Raw genomic sequence first — 14,601 nt, 5'->3', positions numbered from 1 at the left:
ATCGTCTCATTTTGAAATTAGAAATTCCAGTTAGAAAACAGTCTCTGACTATGGTACTTATTACAACCTGTCCTTTCCCCAGCCCCCTAATGTAAGATCTTTCACAGCTGCTAATTTCTGTACCCGCTCATTTATGAGATAATCTACTTAGAGAATAAAACATGAATCAGAAATGAGACTCACCTTTTGGGAGTTAATGGTGGGGGTGCTGAGACATTTTTTTGGACAATTTCAATCATTAGTAGGTTGATTTTTGAACTTGAACTTTGCTGGCTTTTTCCCTTCATTTCAGCTTCTGCTTATTTTGTGTCTTTTTCTTCAAAATAGGCCTGGAATGTTCTAGCTTTGGATGGCAGTAACTGGCAGCGAATTGACCTGTTTGATTTCCAGAGGGATATTGAGGTATAATTATGTGGTGTGTGGCCCCATTTCTCTTGTTAGAATGTAATTACAGCATGGAACAAATTAGCCTCAGCTATATAAATCTCCTTTCCCTGGAGAGAGAAACTATTAATTTCAGTGCATCTGAATTTCATGAGAGTCTGCAGTGTTCCCCAAGAATTTGATCAGCTTTTGAGAATACGCAAAATTATTTTACTGAAATAATAGTAAATTATTTATTACCAAGTTTTTGTTTTTATTTTTGTTGTGGAAATATGGACCTGTGTTTGCTCTTTTTAGGAAGTCTTTTTATATCTGTTTATGGAAAAATAAGTGGAGTTAAGAACTTACTGAGGCATAATATTTGCATGAATTCTTCTTGATGAGCATTTTGGGTTCTAGGAGAGCCTGCAGATAGTTTTTCTTTAATTCTCCAGAAAAATGTATTGGATTACTTATGCTGTGGAGAAATTTTTTTTTCCCTTCTCATTTCTCCCTCATATTTCATCCTTTGGTATTTACCTGTTTTCTCAGATGGAGTATGGCTTAAGCTTATATTATTTTAACCTGAATTTTAACTCTGTGGTCCTTGGTTCTCTCATCTGGAGAGTGCAAATCATAGCTTCCTCACTGTGTTACAAGGATTAAGTAAGATTTAGGTTTAGATTTTTTTTCAACTGGGTTGGGTTTTTGTTTTTGTTTTTAAAGTACTATTGGAGCTTAGTTGTCTTGAGGATTCATGTAAGAAGTTTAAGAAACCTCACATGAGCTTTCCATTATCTTCAGAAAGTATCGTCAACATGGTGGATTTTTGTTTTTCCCAATTCTCTTTATCTTCATGGATGTAAATGTTTAAAGCAACATAACCCACAAAATCATTCAGCAAGCTTTTGTTAAGTGTTCATTGAGGCTCTGCTGTATTTAGAGTACTATAGTAAATGTACCAAAACAGTAATACAGTGACATAAGAGAACTACAGAGCACCGTTTCCTCAAATATAAAGTATCTTAAAGATGAACAAAATAAATAACAATATAGAGTTTAGGCATGTTTTAAATAGACCAAGAAAGCTCATTTGATTTAATTAGGTTTTTTAAATGAGTTAGAAGCATTTTAAAAATGAGAATGTGTTCTTTTCAAAACCGATGTGGTGGCTTATCTTTTTGTATATCTATCTTCTCTTTTTTACAGGGCCGGGTAGTGGAGAATATTTCAAAAAGGTGTGGGGGCTTTTTACGAAAGTTAAGTCTTCGTGGGTGTCTTGGAGTAGGAGACAATGCTTTAAGGTAAAAACATAACTACCGATTAACTGATCTTACTGACTGAAGTAAAGAACAACACGAGACACAACAGCATCTCACCCAGAAAAGGCTGGGATAGTTTTCATATTCTTAAGCTGTTCTGAACCCAAATACACATTCATTGCTTATCATTACAAATATCCAATAGTGGGGTGTGTGGTTTGGGGAATAAAACAAGAACATGTGCTTCCCCCAAAAAACCAGTTTCCCCATATTATAAATGGTTCATTTGGAGCCTTGAGTAAAGTAAGTTTGTTTAATTCAAGCTCGGATAATTTTAACTTTGGTTGACAAAAAGATTGATATTTAAAAGTTTATGGTTGAACTTAATGACTTTTATACTAATATCCAGTTTTGCCATTTTGTATCTTCTATTATTTTTTTAATGCTGAGAATTGTGCACATTTTGCCTCAGACTCTTTACTGTTTCTTTCCTGTAAAGAACCTTTGCACAAAACTGTAGGAACATTGAAGTACTGAATCTCAATGGGTGTACAAAGACTACAGATGCGTAAGTATTTTATATTTTAGAAGGGTAAGTCATAGCCCATTGTGTCCTGCCTGTACTAGCTTTTAATGCAGGCTGCTAAATATATTTAGTAAATTTCATTTTGGTTTTATAGAGAAAAGATGTTTCAAGAAAGAGAAAGAGACTTTAGAAGTTAGAAATGGAACAAGAAGCTTATTTTGGAATTTGGCTCAAATTCTGCCTCGAAATTTAAAATAAAACTTAAGTTACTTGATATTATTTAGTAATATTGCTAGTTCTGTTTTCTCTATACCCCCACTCTTTTATCTTATTCATTTTATCTTTTTGTGAAAAATTCCTAAACAGTGTAAATATGCATTTCTTTCTTTGCACTGAGTCTTCTTTGCTTTTGAGCAGCCTTTCTCTAGTTGTGGCAAGTGGGGGATACTCTTTGTTACAGTGTGGGCATTTCTCATTGTGGTGGCCTCTCATTGCAGAGCATAGGCTCTAGGCACGGGCTTCAGTAGTTGCAGCACGCAGGCTTGAGGGCTCTGGAATGAAGGCTCGCTAGTTGTGGCACAAGAGTTTAGTAGCTCTGCAACATGTGGAATCTTCTCAGGCCAGGGATGGAACTCGTGTCCCCCACATTGGCAGGCGGATTCTTATCTACTGCTCCACCAGAGAAGTCCCAATATGCATTACTAAAATAAGCATTTCTGGAAAACAAAAGCTTTTAACATAAGCACATTAAATTCATAAATCTAAATATCTTAAAATCATCAAATAACTACAGTTAATGTTCAGAATTTTGCATGTTCTAATGACTTTAGCAGTATATTAAATATAGTTTAAAAGAAAAAAAGATACAGACTTTAAAAATCAAGGGTGGCGACCTCTGTTTCTGGTAACAACAGTCACTGCCCTCCTGCTATAAACGGCTCTAAAACTGTACAAAACATAGAAAGCAAGCAGTCTGAAATGTTGGACAACATGCAGAGCAGAACTGAGAAACAAATGAGGTGAGCCTTACGATTGTCGTGGCCTTCTGCTTGGTGGCATTCTTGAGATAATGGTATAGGAGAAGGAATGCAAGCAGGGTGCAAAGTTCTGTCTGATTTGAAGAGAAAGAGATCAAAGTTCTGGGAGACCAGGATGAATAAATAGGTGTCTGGAAAGAGGGAAGCTACTCAAATAAAGACCGCAGAAATCTTTATAAATTTGGTTGAACAGTAAACTATATATGCACATATTGAGACCCCACAAAGCTGGGCAAAGAATATCTAAAACGGAAAGAACAATTGCTGGGAAACTGAACTGAAGAAGAATTGCCAGAACTTAAATAAGGCAGCCATAAAGAAGGCTGAGCGCCGAAGAATTGATGCTTTTGAACTGTGGTGTTGGAGAAGACTCTTGAGAGTCCCTTGAACTGCAAGGAGATCCAACCTGTCAATCCTAAAGAAAATCAATCCTGAATATTCATTGGAAGGACTGATGCTGAAGTTGTAGCTCCAGTACTTTGGCCACCTGATGTGAAGAGCTGACTCATTAGAAAAGACCCTGATGCTGGGAAAGATTGAAGGCAGGAGGAGAAGGGGACGACAGAGGATGACATGGTGGATGGCATCACTGACTCAATGGACATGAGTTTGAGTGAGCTCTGGGAGATGGTGAATGACAGAGAAGCCTGACATGCTCCAGTTCATGGGGTCACAAAGAGTTGAACATGACTGAGCAGCTGAAGAGCAGCAGTATTGATAGATCTATGATATTTATAGTAATATATAAAATACGTTAGAACATACGAAAATAATAGCACAAAGGGTACAGCTGATATAAGAAAACAGTAAAGGAGAGACAGAAAAACAAACTTTACGAAAGCATGAAACAAACAGAAAAAGAATGGGATAGAAAATGCAACCATACCAATAATTTTACTAGGATTTCCTTGGTGGTCCAGTGACTAAGACTCCATGCTTTCAATGCAGGGGTTGCTGATTGGATCCCTGGTCAGGGAGCTGAGATTCTACATGCCATGCAGCATATCGCTGCACCCTCCCCCACCCCCCCCCCAAAAAAAACTGATTAAAAAATAATTTTTATTAAATGTGGACAGACTGAACACTTCACCCAAAAGACAGATTGTCAGTATGGGTTAAAAAACAAGACCCAGCTTGTGCTGTCTATAAGAGACAAGCTTTAGATTGAAATACACAAATAGGTTGAAAGTAAACAGATAGAAAAATGCATACTGTGCAGATAGAACACTCCACCCAATGATTACAGAATAAACATTCTTTACAAACATACTTGGAACATTCTCTAGGATAGAGCATAGATTGGGCTACTAAATAAGTCTTAATTTAAGAATTAAAATCATTCAAAATATATTCTTTGACCAGAACTAGAAAATTAAACTAGAGATTCTCAACAGAATCTTTGGAAATTCAGCATCATGCTTCTATGTAATTTTGAACTGAATGAAAAGCTACCAACATTTATGTGATGTGGCCAAGATAGTAATACAACTCTGCAATCCTGTGTCACAAAAGAGGAAAGAAAGCTCTTATCAGTAACAGCCTTCAACATTGAGCAATTAGAAAAGGACTTCCCTGGTGATCCACTGGTTAAGAATCTGCCTGCCAATGCAGGGGATGAGGGTTGATCCCTGGTCTGTGAAGATTCCACCTACCGCAGACCAACTAAGCCCGTGTGCTGCAACTACTGAAGCCTGCTCACCCTAGAGCCCATACTCCACAAGGGACACCACAGCAGTGAGAAGCCGACACACCACAGTGAAGAGTAGCCCCTGCTTGCCCCAAGTAAAGAAAGCCCACGTGCAGCAACGAAGACCCATCACACCCAAAAATAAATACATAATTTTTTTTTTTAAGTTAGCAAAAAGAGCAAAGCCCAAAGCAAGCAGAAGGAAAAATAAAGATTAGAATGGATATCAGTGAAACAAGAAACAAAAACAGTAACACAATTAATAATCATTGAAAAAAGTTTTTTTAATTGACAAACCTAGACCAAGAAAATAAGAGGGTAGACTCAAATTGTCAAAAGCAGACAAGATGAAGTGTTTGTCAGGTAATATCATAAATTAATCAGACAACCTAGGTGGGATGGACCAGTTCCTGGGAAGGTACAGATTTACTCTCTAAATAAATCTACAGAAGTAAATACAATAATTTAAAATTGTCCCCCACAAAAAAACTGCACAGGCCCATATGACTTCACTGGTGAGTCCATCAAAAGAAGGAAGAATACTAATATTCAAACTCACTCATAAAGTAAAAGGAAATAATTCATAACTTGTCCTATGCAGCCAGTATTTTTCTGATACCAAAGCCAAGCAAAAACATCACAATAAAAGGAAGTCTACTATATTCCTCAGACACAGAGGTGGAGAAATACTTAATAAAATATTAGCAAACTGAATCTAGCAACATATAAAAGGGTTGAATATTATCTAAGTGGGATTTATCCCAGAAATACATGGGGTTTAACATCTGAAAATCAATTAATGTAATTTTTCATAATAATTAGAATAAAGCAGAGAACAACAAACTTTTCTGTATAGGGCTGATAAGGAAATATTTTAGGCTCTGTTGGCCATGTAGTCTCTGTCAGTGTCAACCCTGCCAGTGTTTTACAAAGTGGCCACAGATAGTACGTTAACAAATGAACATGGCTCTGCTCCAATGAAACTTTATTGCATGTTGCTGAGACTTTAATTTCATTTAATGTCACATGTCACAAAATAGTATCTTCTTTTGACTTTCTTTCAACCATTTAAAAATGCCAAAACCATTCTTGACTTCCTGGACATACAAAAATAAGCAGCTGCTGAGATTTACTGTCCTCTGGAATGAATAAAGGACAAAAACCACATGACCATTTTCATTGTGATGGGCAGCTTCTAAACTGGCCCCCAGATAATCACTGCCTCTTCTTGTTTGCACTTTTGTGTAATCTTTTCCCCTTGAGTGTACACTGGACATAGTGTCTCATTTTCTAACAATAGAATACTGCAAAAGAGATTGGGTATCACTTTGGAGACTAGGTTCCAGAAAGACTGTGTCTTCTATCTTGCTCTACTTTCTTCTCCAGCTGGGGAAGCATTCTGCCCTCTTGTGAGTAGCTCTGTGGAGAGGCCCATGTGGCAGGAAACTGAGGTCTCTGGCCAACAGCCAGCAAGAGCTTGAATTCTATCAAAAACCAAATGGGGAAGCTTGGAATTGGGTCATCTTAAGTCTGCCAACCTCCACTTAACCTAAATGAGCTTGGAAGGGAATCAGTATCTAGCTACCTTTGAGATGATTCCAGCTATGGCTAGTATACCTTGATGGTAGCCTTGTGAGAGATCCTGAGTCCAAGTCACCCTGCTGTGCTGCCTGTGCATGTATTCCTGACTCATGAAAACTGAGATAATAAATAATAATTATTTTAAGCTGCTCAGTTTTAAGGTAATTTGCTATGCAATAGTAGAACTAACTAATGCTTCATTAGATGCAGTAAAAGCACATAACAAACTCTTAACACTCATTTATGATAAGTTTTCAGCAGGGAATCTCCTAGTGGTTCAAATGGTTAGGACTCAGTGCTTTCACTGTTCAATCCCTCATTGGGGAACTAAAATCCTGCAAGTTGAGTGGCACAGCCAAAAAAAAAAAAAGCAACAAAGAATAGAAAGGAGTTTCCTTAACAAGATCAAAAGCTTCCATGAAAAACCTACTGAGAATAAGAAATACCAGATTTCTACACTGAAAACCATTAAATTATGTATCAAGAATATATAGAGAAAGCAGAAGCAGAAGATATTAAGAAGAGGAGGCAAGAATACACAGAAGAACTATACAAAAAAGATCTTCACTTCCCAGATAATCACGATGGTATGATCACTCACCTAGAGCCAGGCATCCTGGAATGTGAAGTCAAATGGGCTTTAGAAAGCATCACTACGAACAAAGCTAGTGGAAGTGATGGGATTCCAGTTGAGCTGTTTCAAATCCCAAAAGATGATGCTGTGAAAGTGCTGCACTCAGTATGCCAGCAAATTTGGAAAACTCAGCAGTGGCCACAGGACTGGGAAAGGTCAGTTTTCATTCCAATCCCAAAGAGAGGCAATGCCAAAGAATGCTCAAACTACCGCACAGTTGCACCCATCTCACACACTGGTAAAGTAATGCTCAAAATTCTCCAAGCCAGGTTTCAACAGGACATGAACCGTAAACTTCCAGATGTTGTAGCTGGATTTAGAAAAGGCAGAGGAACCAGAGATCAAATTGCTAACATCCGCTGGATCATGGAAAAAGCAAGAGAGTTCCAGAAAAACATCTATTTCTGCTTTATTGACTATGCCAAAGCCTTTGACTGTGTGGGTCACCACAAACTGTGGAATATTCTGAAAGAGATGGGAATACCAGACCACCTGACCTGCCTCTTGAGAAACCTGTATGCAGGTCAGGAAGCAACAGTTAGAACTGGACGTGAAACAGCAAACTGGTTCCAAATCGGGAAAGGAGTATGTCAAGGCTGTATATTGTCCCCCTGCTTATTTAACCTACATGCAGAGTACATCATGAGAAACCCTGGGCTGGAAGAAGCACAAGCTGGAATCAAGATTGCCGGGAGAAATATCAATAACCTCAGATAGCAGATGACACCACCCTTATGGCAGAAAGTAAAGAGGAACTAAAAGGCCTCTTGATAAAAGTGAAAGGGGAGAGTGAAAAAGTTGGCTTAAAGCTCAACATTCAGAAAACGAAGATCATGGCATCTGGTCCCATCACTTCATGGGAAATAGTTGGGGAAACAGTGTCAGACTTTATTTTTTGGGGCTCCAAAATCACTGTAGATGGTGATTGCAGCCATGAAATTAAAAGATGCTTACTCCTTGGGAGAAAAGTTATGACCAAACTAGATAGCAAATTAAAAAGCAGAGACATTACTTTGCTAACAAAGGTCTGTCTAGTCAAGGCTATGGTTTTTCCGGTAGTCATGTATGGATGTGAGAGTTGGACTGTAAAGAAAGCTGAGCACCAAAGAATTGATGCTTTTGAACTGTGGTGTTGGAGAAGACTCTTGAGAGTCACTTGGACTGCAAGAAGATGAAACCAGTCCATCCTAAAGGAAATCAGTCCTGAATGTTCATTGGAAGGACTGATGCTGAAGCTGAAACTCCAATACTTTGGCCACCTGATGTGAAGAAGTGACACATTTGAAAAGATCCTGATGCTGGGAAAGATTGAGGGCAGGAGGAGAAGGGGACGACAGAGATGAGATGGTTGGATGGCATCACTCACTCAATGGACATGAGTTTGAGTAAATTCTGGGAGTTGGTGATGGACGGGGAGGCCTGGCATGCTGCATCCATGGGATCACGAAGAGTTGGACACGACTGAGCAACTGAACTGAACTGAACTGATACAGAGAAAGTTCTTATAGTCAATAACAACAAGGCAATCCAGTTAAAAATAGGCCTGAGACTTCCCTGGTGGTCCAGTGGTCAAGACTCTGCACATCCATTGCATGGGGCACAGGTTTGATCTTTGGTCCGGGAATGAAGATCCCGCATGCCACACAGTGTGGCCCCCCCAAAAAATCAATTGAAAGAAAAGAAAAGCCCTAAGCACTTAGATAGACATTTCACCAAGGAAAGAGATGATTGGCTATGTTCAAGAAAGGGTGTTCATTACTAAACTGCAGAAGGAAACCACAAGAGGAAGTTTGACAAAGGCATTTATGATACATTTGGGAAAAGTTTAACACAGACTGGTTGTCAGACATTAAGGAATTAAAATCCTTATATGTTAGAAATATGTCCTGAAATATTTACAGGTGAAATAATATGTCTGGGATTTCCTCTAAAAAATTGGAACAAGAAAAAAAAGGAAGGAAATAGATGAAATAGCAATAGTAGAATATTGGTAAATGTCAGAGTTTAATGATGGTATATGTGCATTCTCTGTTATTTAGTCTTGGGAGTATATTTGAGATTTTCCATACCTGAAAAAAAAATTTAAATGAGGAACTTGACCACTGTGAAAAAAGAGCTTTTAACAAATTCATGAAGGAAAGCATGCAGTAATATTACATAACTTAGTTTCTTTCAGCCTAACACTGGTCCATCCTCAGTATACCTTGCAAAAATCTGATTGTTAATGCCATGCAGTGTTACCATGAACAGAAAGAGATTTAAGTGAAAGAGCAGAGACAGCTTTTGGTTTTCATGTATCACAACTTGCTAGCATGTTCTAGCTAGCTTTCTGGTGTTGTGAATTTACAAAATGCCTGTAAATCTCTTACCAGTGCAAATGTAGTTACTGTCAATAGCTATTAATGTTTCCAAATGTGAATCAAAAACGATCTCCCCCCTCCACCCGCACCCCCCTGCCCCATGCAGATTCTTACACACAGCGCAACTTTTTTTATCCTTTGAGAACCTACCTCTTCCTCAACGTCAAAGGTCCCTGGATTTATAACTACTTTTTATTAATATTTGGTGTATGGAAATTTTACAGTTTTTGTAACACGTGAGAATCATGTATGAAATTCTAAGGATGTGTTCTTATTTGTTTATTGAAAATTGTGTATAATATGCGTAGTAGACTGTGTTCATATTTGTTTATTATTTTCTCCTTTTTCAGTACATGTACTAGCCTTAGCAAGTTCTGTTCCAAACTCAGGCACCTTGACTTGGCTTCCTGTACATCAATAACAAACATGTCTCTAAAAGCTCTGAGGTAAATTTCTTATAACAAGAATGTCCAATAATCAGAACAAATACTTATTTAAGTTGGAATTGAAGGAAACTTGTTTTATAGATATGTACTGTGGTTCAAAATTGACCCTTTGTTTTACCACTTGCCCAAATTATAGGACAAATTCAGGTGAAATGACTAGCAGTAACTAGGATTTCTGAACAGAATAGTAGTTTGTACATTAATGAAGTGCTTAGCACAGGATTCTGTATGTAGTAAGCACTCAGTAGGTTTTAATTGTTTTAATGTGATTGTAATTTTTAAAACTACATTATAAAAAGATATGTCTTAAAAGGAGGGTGAAGTACCCATTCTCCTTGTACTTTTATTTTTTTATCAGCCTTTTATAAATGATTATGGTCCCATGCATTAGTTACATTTATGAATAATAAGAATTAAACTGTTAAAAGAAGAAATTAAATTTAGTTAAGTAGAGTGTAAGTAATATGAAAATGTGGCTCCTTCTATACTTAAGAACACATGTATCTAAGGCTTGTTGGTATAGTAAATAAGGTAGTATAACAGTGTTCATAGTTTATAGCACTTCATGTAAATGAGCTCATTTATTTGAAAATCTTGTGAGGTAGACACTTTTCAGATAAAATCTAAAACACTTCTGAATGCCAGTTATTGTGATTCAACCATGGGAGGTAACTGAATAAGATACTGTTTCTACCCTTAAGTTTCTCAGAGTCTAGAAGAAGAAAAAAGACACTTAAGTATGTTGTATTACAGAGGAATAAGTGTCAGGGTAAAAATGAATGCTTTAGTTTGAGGAGAAGATAGAAGGACTATTGCTAATCTTGGTCTGAGCGAGGCTCTGGCAGACTTCCTGAGGTGACTGCCTGAAGTCACACTATTAATGTTGAAGAATGAACTTCAACCAAGATCCCTGGCTTTATTTTATAAAACAAAGCAGTATTTTCCAAAGAATGCCCTAGAGCTTGGGATTCTTCTATAGTTTAAATGTGAAATCAAAAAATGAAATAGTATTTGATAGAAGGCAGAGGTCTAATATCATATATCCAAAATCAGCCTGTGTAAAATATACCCTAGATATGTCCCAGAAAAGAGAATTTTGCAGATCCTGTGTAATTTTTAAAAGAAAATTTTCCATGTCCTCATTACTAATGCTTTGAAAAGTGCTTGAATTGTTTGATAGAAAAATTTGAGATTGAATCTGATTCTTCCTTAATTACTCTGTTAACTTGAATGAATGAATCACTTAATTTCCATTTCCTGTCTGAGACCGTTACAGTTGTGATAAGTGCAGAAAGAATATATTTTGAATATCTGGAAAACAACATTGTGCTTGAGCTTGTTAAGGTAGATTTGAGCTAGTCCTCCTGGTGGTATCTCCCACGTGAACACTGCAAGCATTGATAAATGCACCTTTTGTTGTTATGGAGTAACCAATAAAATGAGACATTGGTGCCTTTGGAGTTGGATTTAGTCATATGTTTGTTTCATTTTGTTTTATTCCTAAGTGAGGGATGTCCACTGTTGGAGCAATTAAACATTTCCTGGTGTGACCAAGTAACCAAGGATGGTATCCAAGCTCTAGTGAGAGGCTGTGGAGGTCTTAAAGCCTTATTCTTAAAAGGCTGCACACAGGTAATAATAACTCCCTGTCTTAACTTTAGATTGATAGAGGCACCATGAGCTTGGTGGGCAGCCCAAGATGTTGGCTAGAGAGATACGTAGTTGTGTGTTACTGACCAAAAACCCATGCTTACCAAAAATTATTTTCCCTAGAGTGAAAAAGTAGAGGAGGGAATTCCTTGGGCGCCACACTTTGGCTGCAGGGGGCATGTGTTCAGTCACTGGTGGAGGAACTAAGATCATGCATGCCATGCATGATCCCACACCCCCACCCCGGCCCCCCAAAGAGGAGAAGAATTAACACCTGACCAAAGATAAAATTTTTGAGGAGAGGCAAAGATGAGGAGATAAAATCATATAGAACAGGTGCTGTTGGCAAGAAGGGTTTCATGTAATTTAATCTGAAAAGAAAACATGCTAGGTTATCACTGCCTGAGACTTTGAGCTGGATGTGCAAAGTTTATAGCAACCTACATTTTATAGTGTTGATGCTTATTTCCTGCCAGTCACATCACAAATCTAACATATTTTGTCATTAAAATTTTTAATATCTCAGTGTTTTAGAGTGGGGGAAAAAGGAATTGACATGGTAACAGCATGTGAAAGGAAATGATCAAGAGTGGGTTTAGAAGTGACTGACAAAGTAGGGCTATGCTCTTATTCCCCCTTTTTTATATTAATGTTTGCTAAAACCAGGCCTTGGGTTCTGTTTTTTTTTAATGCCCTCATTCTTTCACCATAATGGGAGGATTTCCCATTGTTTGAAACAGAGCTTCGAAAGTATGACTGCCTTAAAACAACAGCTTGAAAGTCTGGTTATTTATGGAACCCTGAAAAATATTGATTGGGATGCATCATTATAGTCAAGTTACTTACCATCTGGTCTCAGCACTGTACTCATAGCAGTGATCTTCCAGCAGCAGATAAGCTGCAGATTCCTTTCTCAGCTCCTGCTCCCAAAAGTTTGTTAAGGAACTTGACATGGAGTATAGAAATGTGAAAGTTACTTTAGTTTCAAAATCCTTCAGGAGAAAGCCATGAAGCATATTTAATTTATCAGAAGAAATATCCATGAACACTAGGCAGTGTTTATCTTTCCCTTGATTTGGTGATATGAATTTAATGTGGCCCAAACTGATGACAAAGACTAATAATTGTACTGATCATATGAATTGCACTTTCATATGGTCATTTGAAACTTGGTTAGCTACATTTAAAATGTATTGATGACTGTGTACACTCTGTGTGTGTATGTACACTCTTAAACCTTTAAGATTTTAAAGTTTTAAAATACTAAACAATATCAGTAATAGTTTTTTCTCTCTCTTTTTAATTTTTCTAGCTAGAAGATGAAGCTCTCAAGTACATAGGTGCACACTGTCCTGAACTGGTGACTTTGAACTTGCAGACTTGCTTAGTAAGCAGTCCTTCCAACCACTCTTTTGTGCTAGTAATTCATTTCAGTAATGTTATTATAAGAGTTTCAGTCATAATGACCAGCAGTTTGTCCACTTCATCCCTGAGGATTCAAGTAAACATCATGCTTTTTCACATGCTCAGCAGTGCTCACTCCTAGGGCCTTTGACGTAGATGAGATAGAGAGTAGCTTATACAGAATTCCAAGTAAGCTCAAGTATAACCTCACCCCTTTCTCTTCTACTTAGGAAAACTTACCTTTTAGAAGTAAATTATTCATAAACTTTGGCCTTTAAAATATTTTTGGTAAATTAATTGCAGTCACATCAATTTAAGATCTATCAGTGAGTCATGACTATTGGGGACCACTGATATAAGTAGATGACAAGCAAAGTATACCCTTTAAATTATTCTCTATCAACTTTTTTGTGTCTATCACAGACCCCCTGGCTTTTGCTCATAGAATTAACTGAAACCATTCAGGATCCTAGAGCAGTGACAGTACACCTTTAACTTTGCTCTCTTGCCTTAAAAATTACATATGTGTGTTACTTTGGAGTAAGAGCCTCTCATTGCAGTGAAAAAAGTTAGTGAGGGTTTTCCTTCTTTTTGCTAAACCTTCTGGTTATTATACTTTCTGTTTATTCTTTGGTCACTTGAGACTTAAGAGCACAGTGGTCATTTTAGGGTGACACATACAGGGCCATGTTTTGTGCAGTTTAAGCATCCTGTCCTTCCAGCCCTTAAGCTGCTACTGCTGCTAAGTTGCTTCAGTTGTGTCCAACTCTGTGCGACCCTATAGACGGCAGGGATGGTGCTAAAAATAATCTGTTTAAGGTGCTCCTAGAGACTGAGTTAAGGAGATGATATTTTGATTCCCATAGTTGCTAACTACCAGAAATTTGCCTACTTTCCATTTATGAAACTAAAGTATTTGGCCTGAAAGAAAGATCTTACACAACTTTTGTAAACATGAAACTGTCATGTTACAGTGATGGGAAAAAACTTACACATCTTCAGATTTTACTTACGTACACATGCACAGATACTATGTTTATGTCACATACATATAAATACATACACACCATTCCTACCATTTACCGTTTTAGTTTCATTTCCTCTACCCTTCTGGCATAAAGAACCAGCTCTGTCATGTGTTTATTTTACTGTTTACCTTCACCCAGATCTCAGGGCATGAGTCATTCCATCCGTCATTCCTGTGCAATGTGATGAAATGATTCTCAGCATTCATAAGACTTCTTGAAGTTTCTGCCCGAAGCTGTTGAAGTGACCAAAGTATATACTTAATGCAGTCTCTTTTTCTTGACTAATATGAAAACATAAAAGTTTAGTAGATTTTTACTCTTTTTAAAAATCATGAGTATTGGTAATATGACTTTCTTCATCTTTTTTCCTCAGTAATCCCTTACAGACTTTAAAACATGAAGGAAAAAAAGGCAGCACAGCCCTCACAATACTTTCCTGTGGATATATGCCTTATCAACTCATTCTTATGACAAATCTTGTATCTGTCTTTGCATCCATTTTTCAGTTGTATGTTCTACAATACTGAGAGCATACTGATTTAAGCAGTGAATAATTAAAGTGTGAGGGTTTTTTGTTTGTTTTTTTTAGTTGTCCTTACAACCGAAGAATACTGCTTGATTAA

At 37.3% G+C, this 14,601-nt stretch overlaps 1 protein-coding gene across 7 annotated transcripts in view; it reads left to right on the top strand.

Annotated features, from left to right (window-relative positions):
• Window positions 1-14,601, top strand: part of FBXL20 (F-box and leucine rich repeat protein 20) — a 93,582-nt gene that overhangs the window by 68,716 nt on the left and 10,265 nt on the right. For all 7 annotated transcript variants that reach the window (XR_011247138.1, XR_011247137.1, XR_011247136.1 and 4 more), the window contains 6 exons: window positions 328-402; window positions 1,573-1,667; window positions 2,125-2,193; window positions 9,801-9,896; window positions 11,402-11,528; window positions 12,859-12,933. Coding sequence is in view for 3 of the 7 variants with exons in the window: in XM_069543361.1 (XP_069399462.1) it covers window positions 328-402; window positions 1,573-1,667; window positions 2,125-2,193; window positions 9,801-9,896; window positions 11,402-11,528; window positions 12,859-12,933 (537 nt within the window). In the remaining 4 variants the exon portion in view is untranslated. The remainder of the gene's footprint in view (window positions 1-327; window positions 403-1,572; window positions 1,668-2,124; window positions 2,194-9,800; window positions 9,897-11,401; window positions 11,529-12,858; window positions 12,934-14,601) is intronic.

This window comes from Ovis canadensis, chromosome 11, assembly GCF_042477335.2.
Source record: "Ovis canadensis isolate MfBH-ARS-UI-01 breed Bighorn chromosome 11, ARS-UI_OviCan_v2, whole genome shotgun sequence".
NCBI classification, from domain to species: Eukaryota; Metazoa; Chordata; class Mammalia; order Artiodactyla; family Bovidae; genus Ovis; species Ovis canadensis.
The sequence above is the reverse complement of the archived record's forward strand: the minus strand, read 5'-3'. Positions and strand labels throughout refer to the sequence as shown.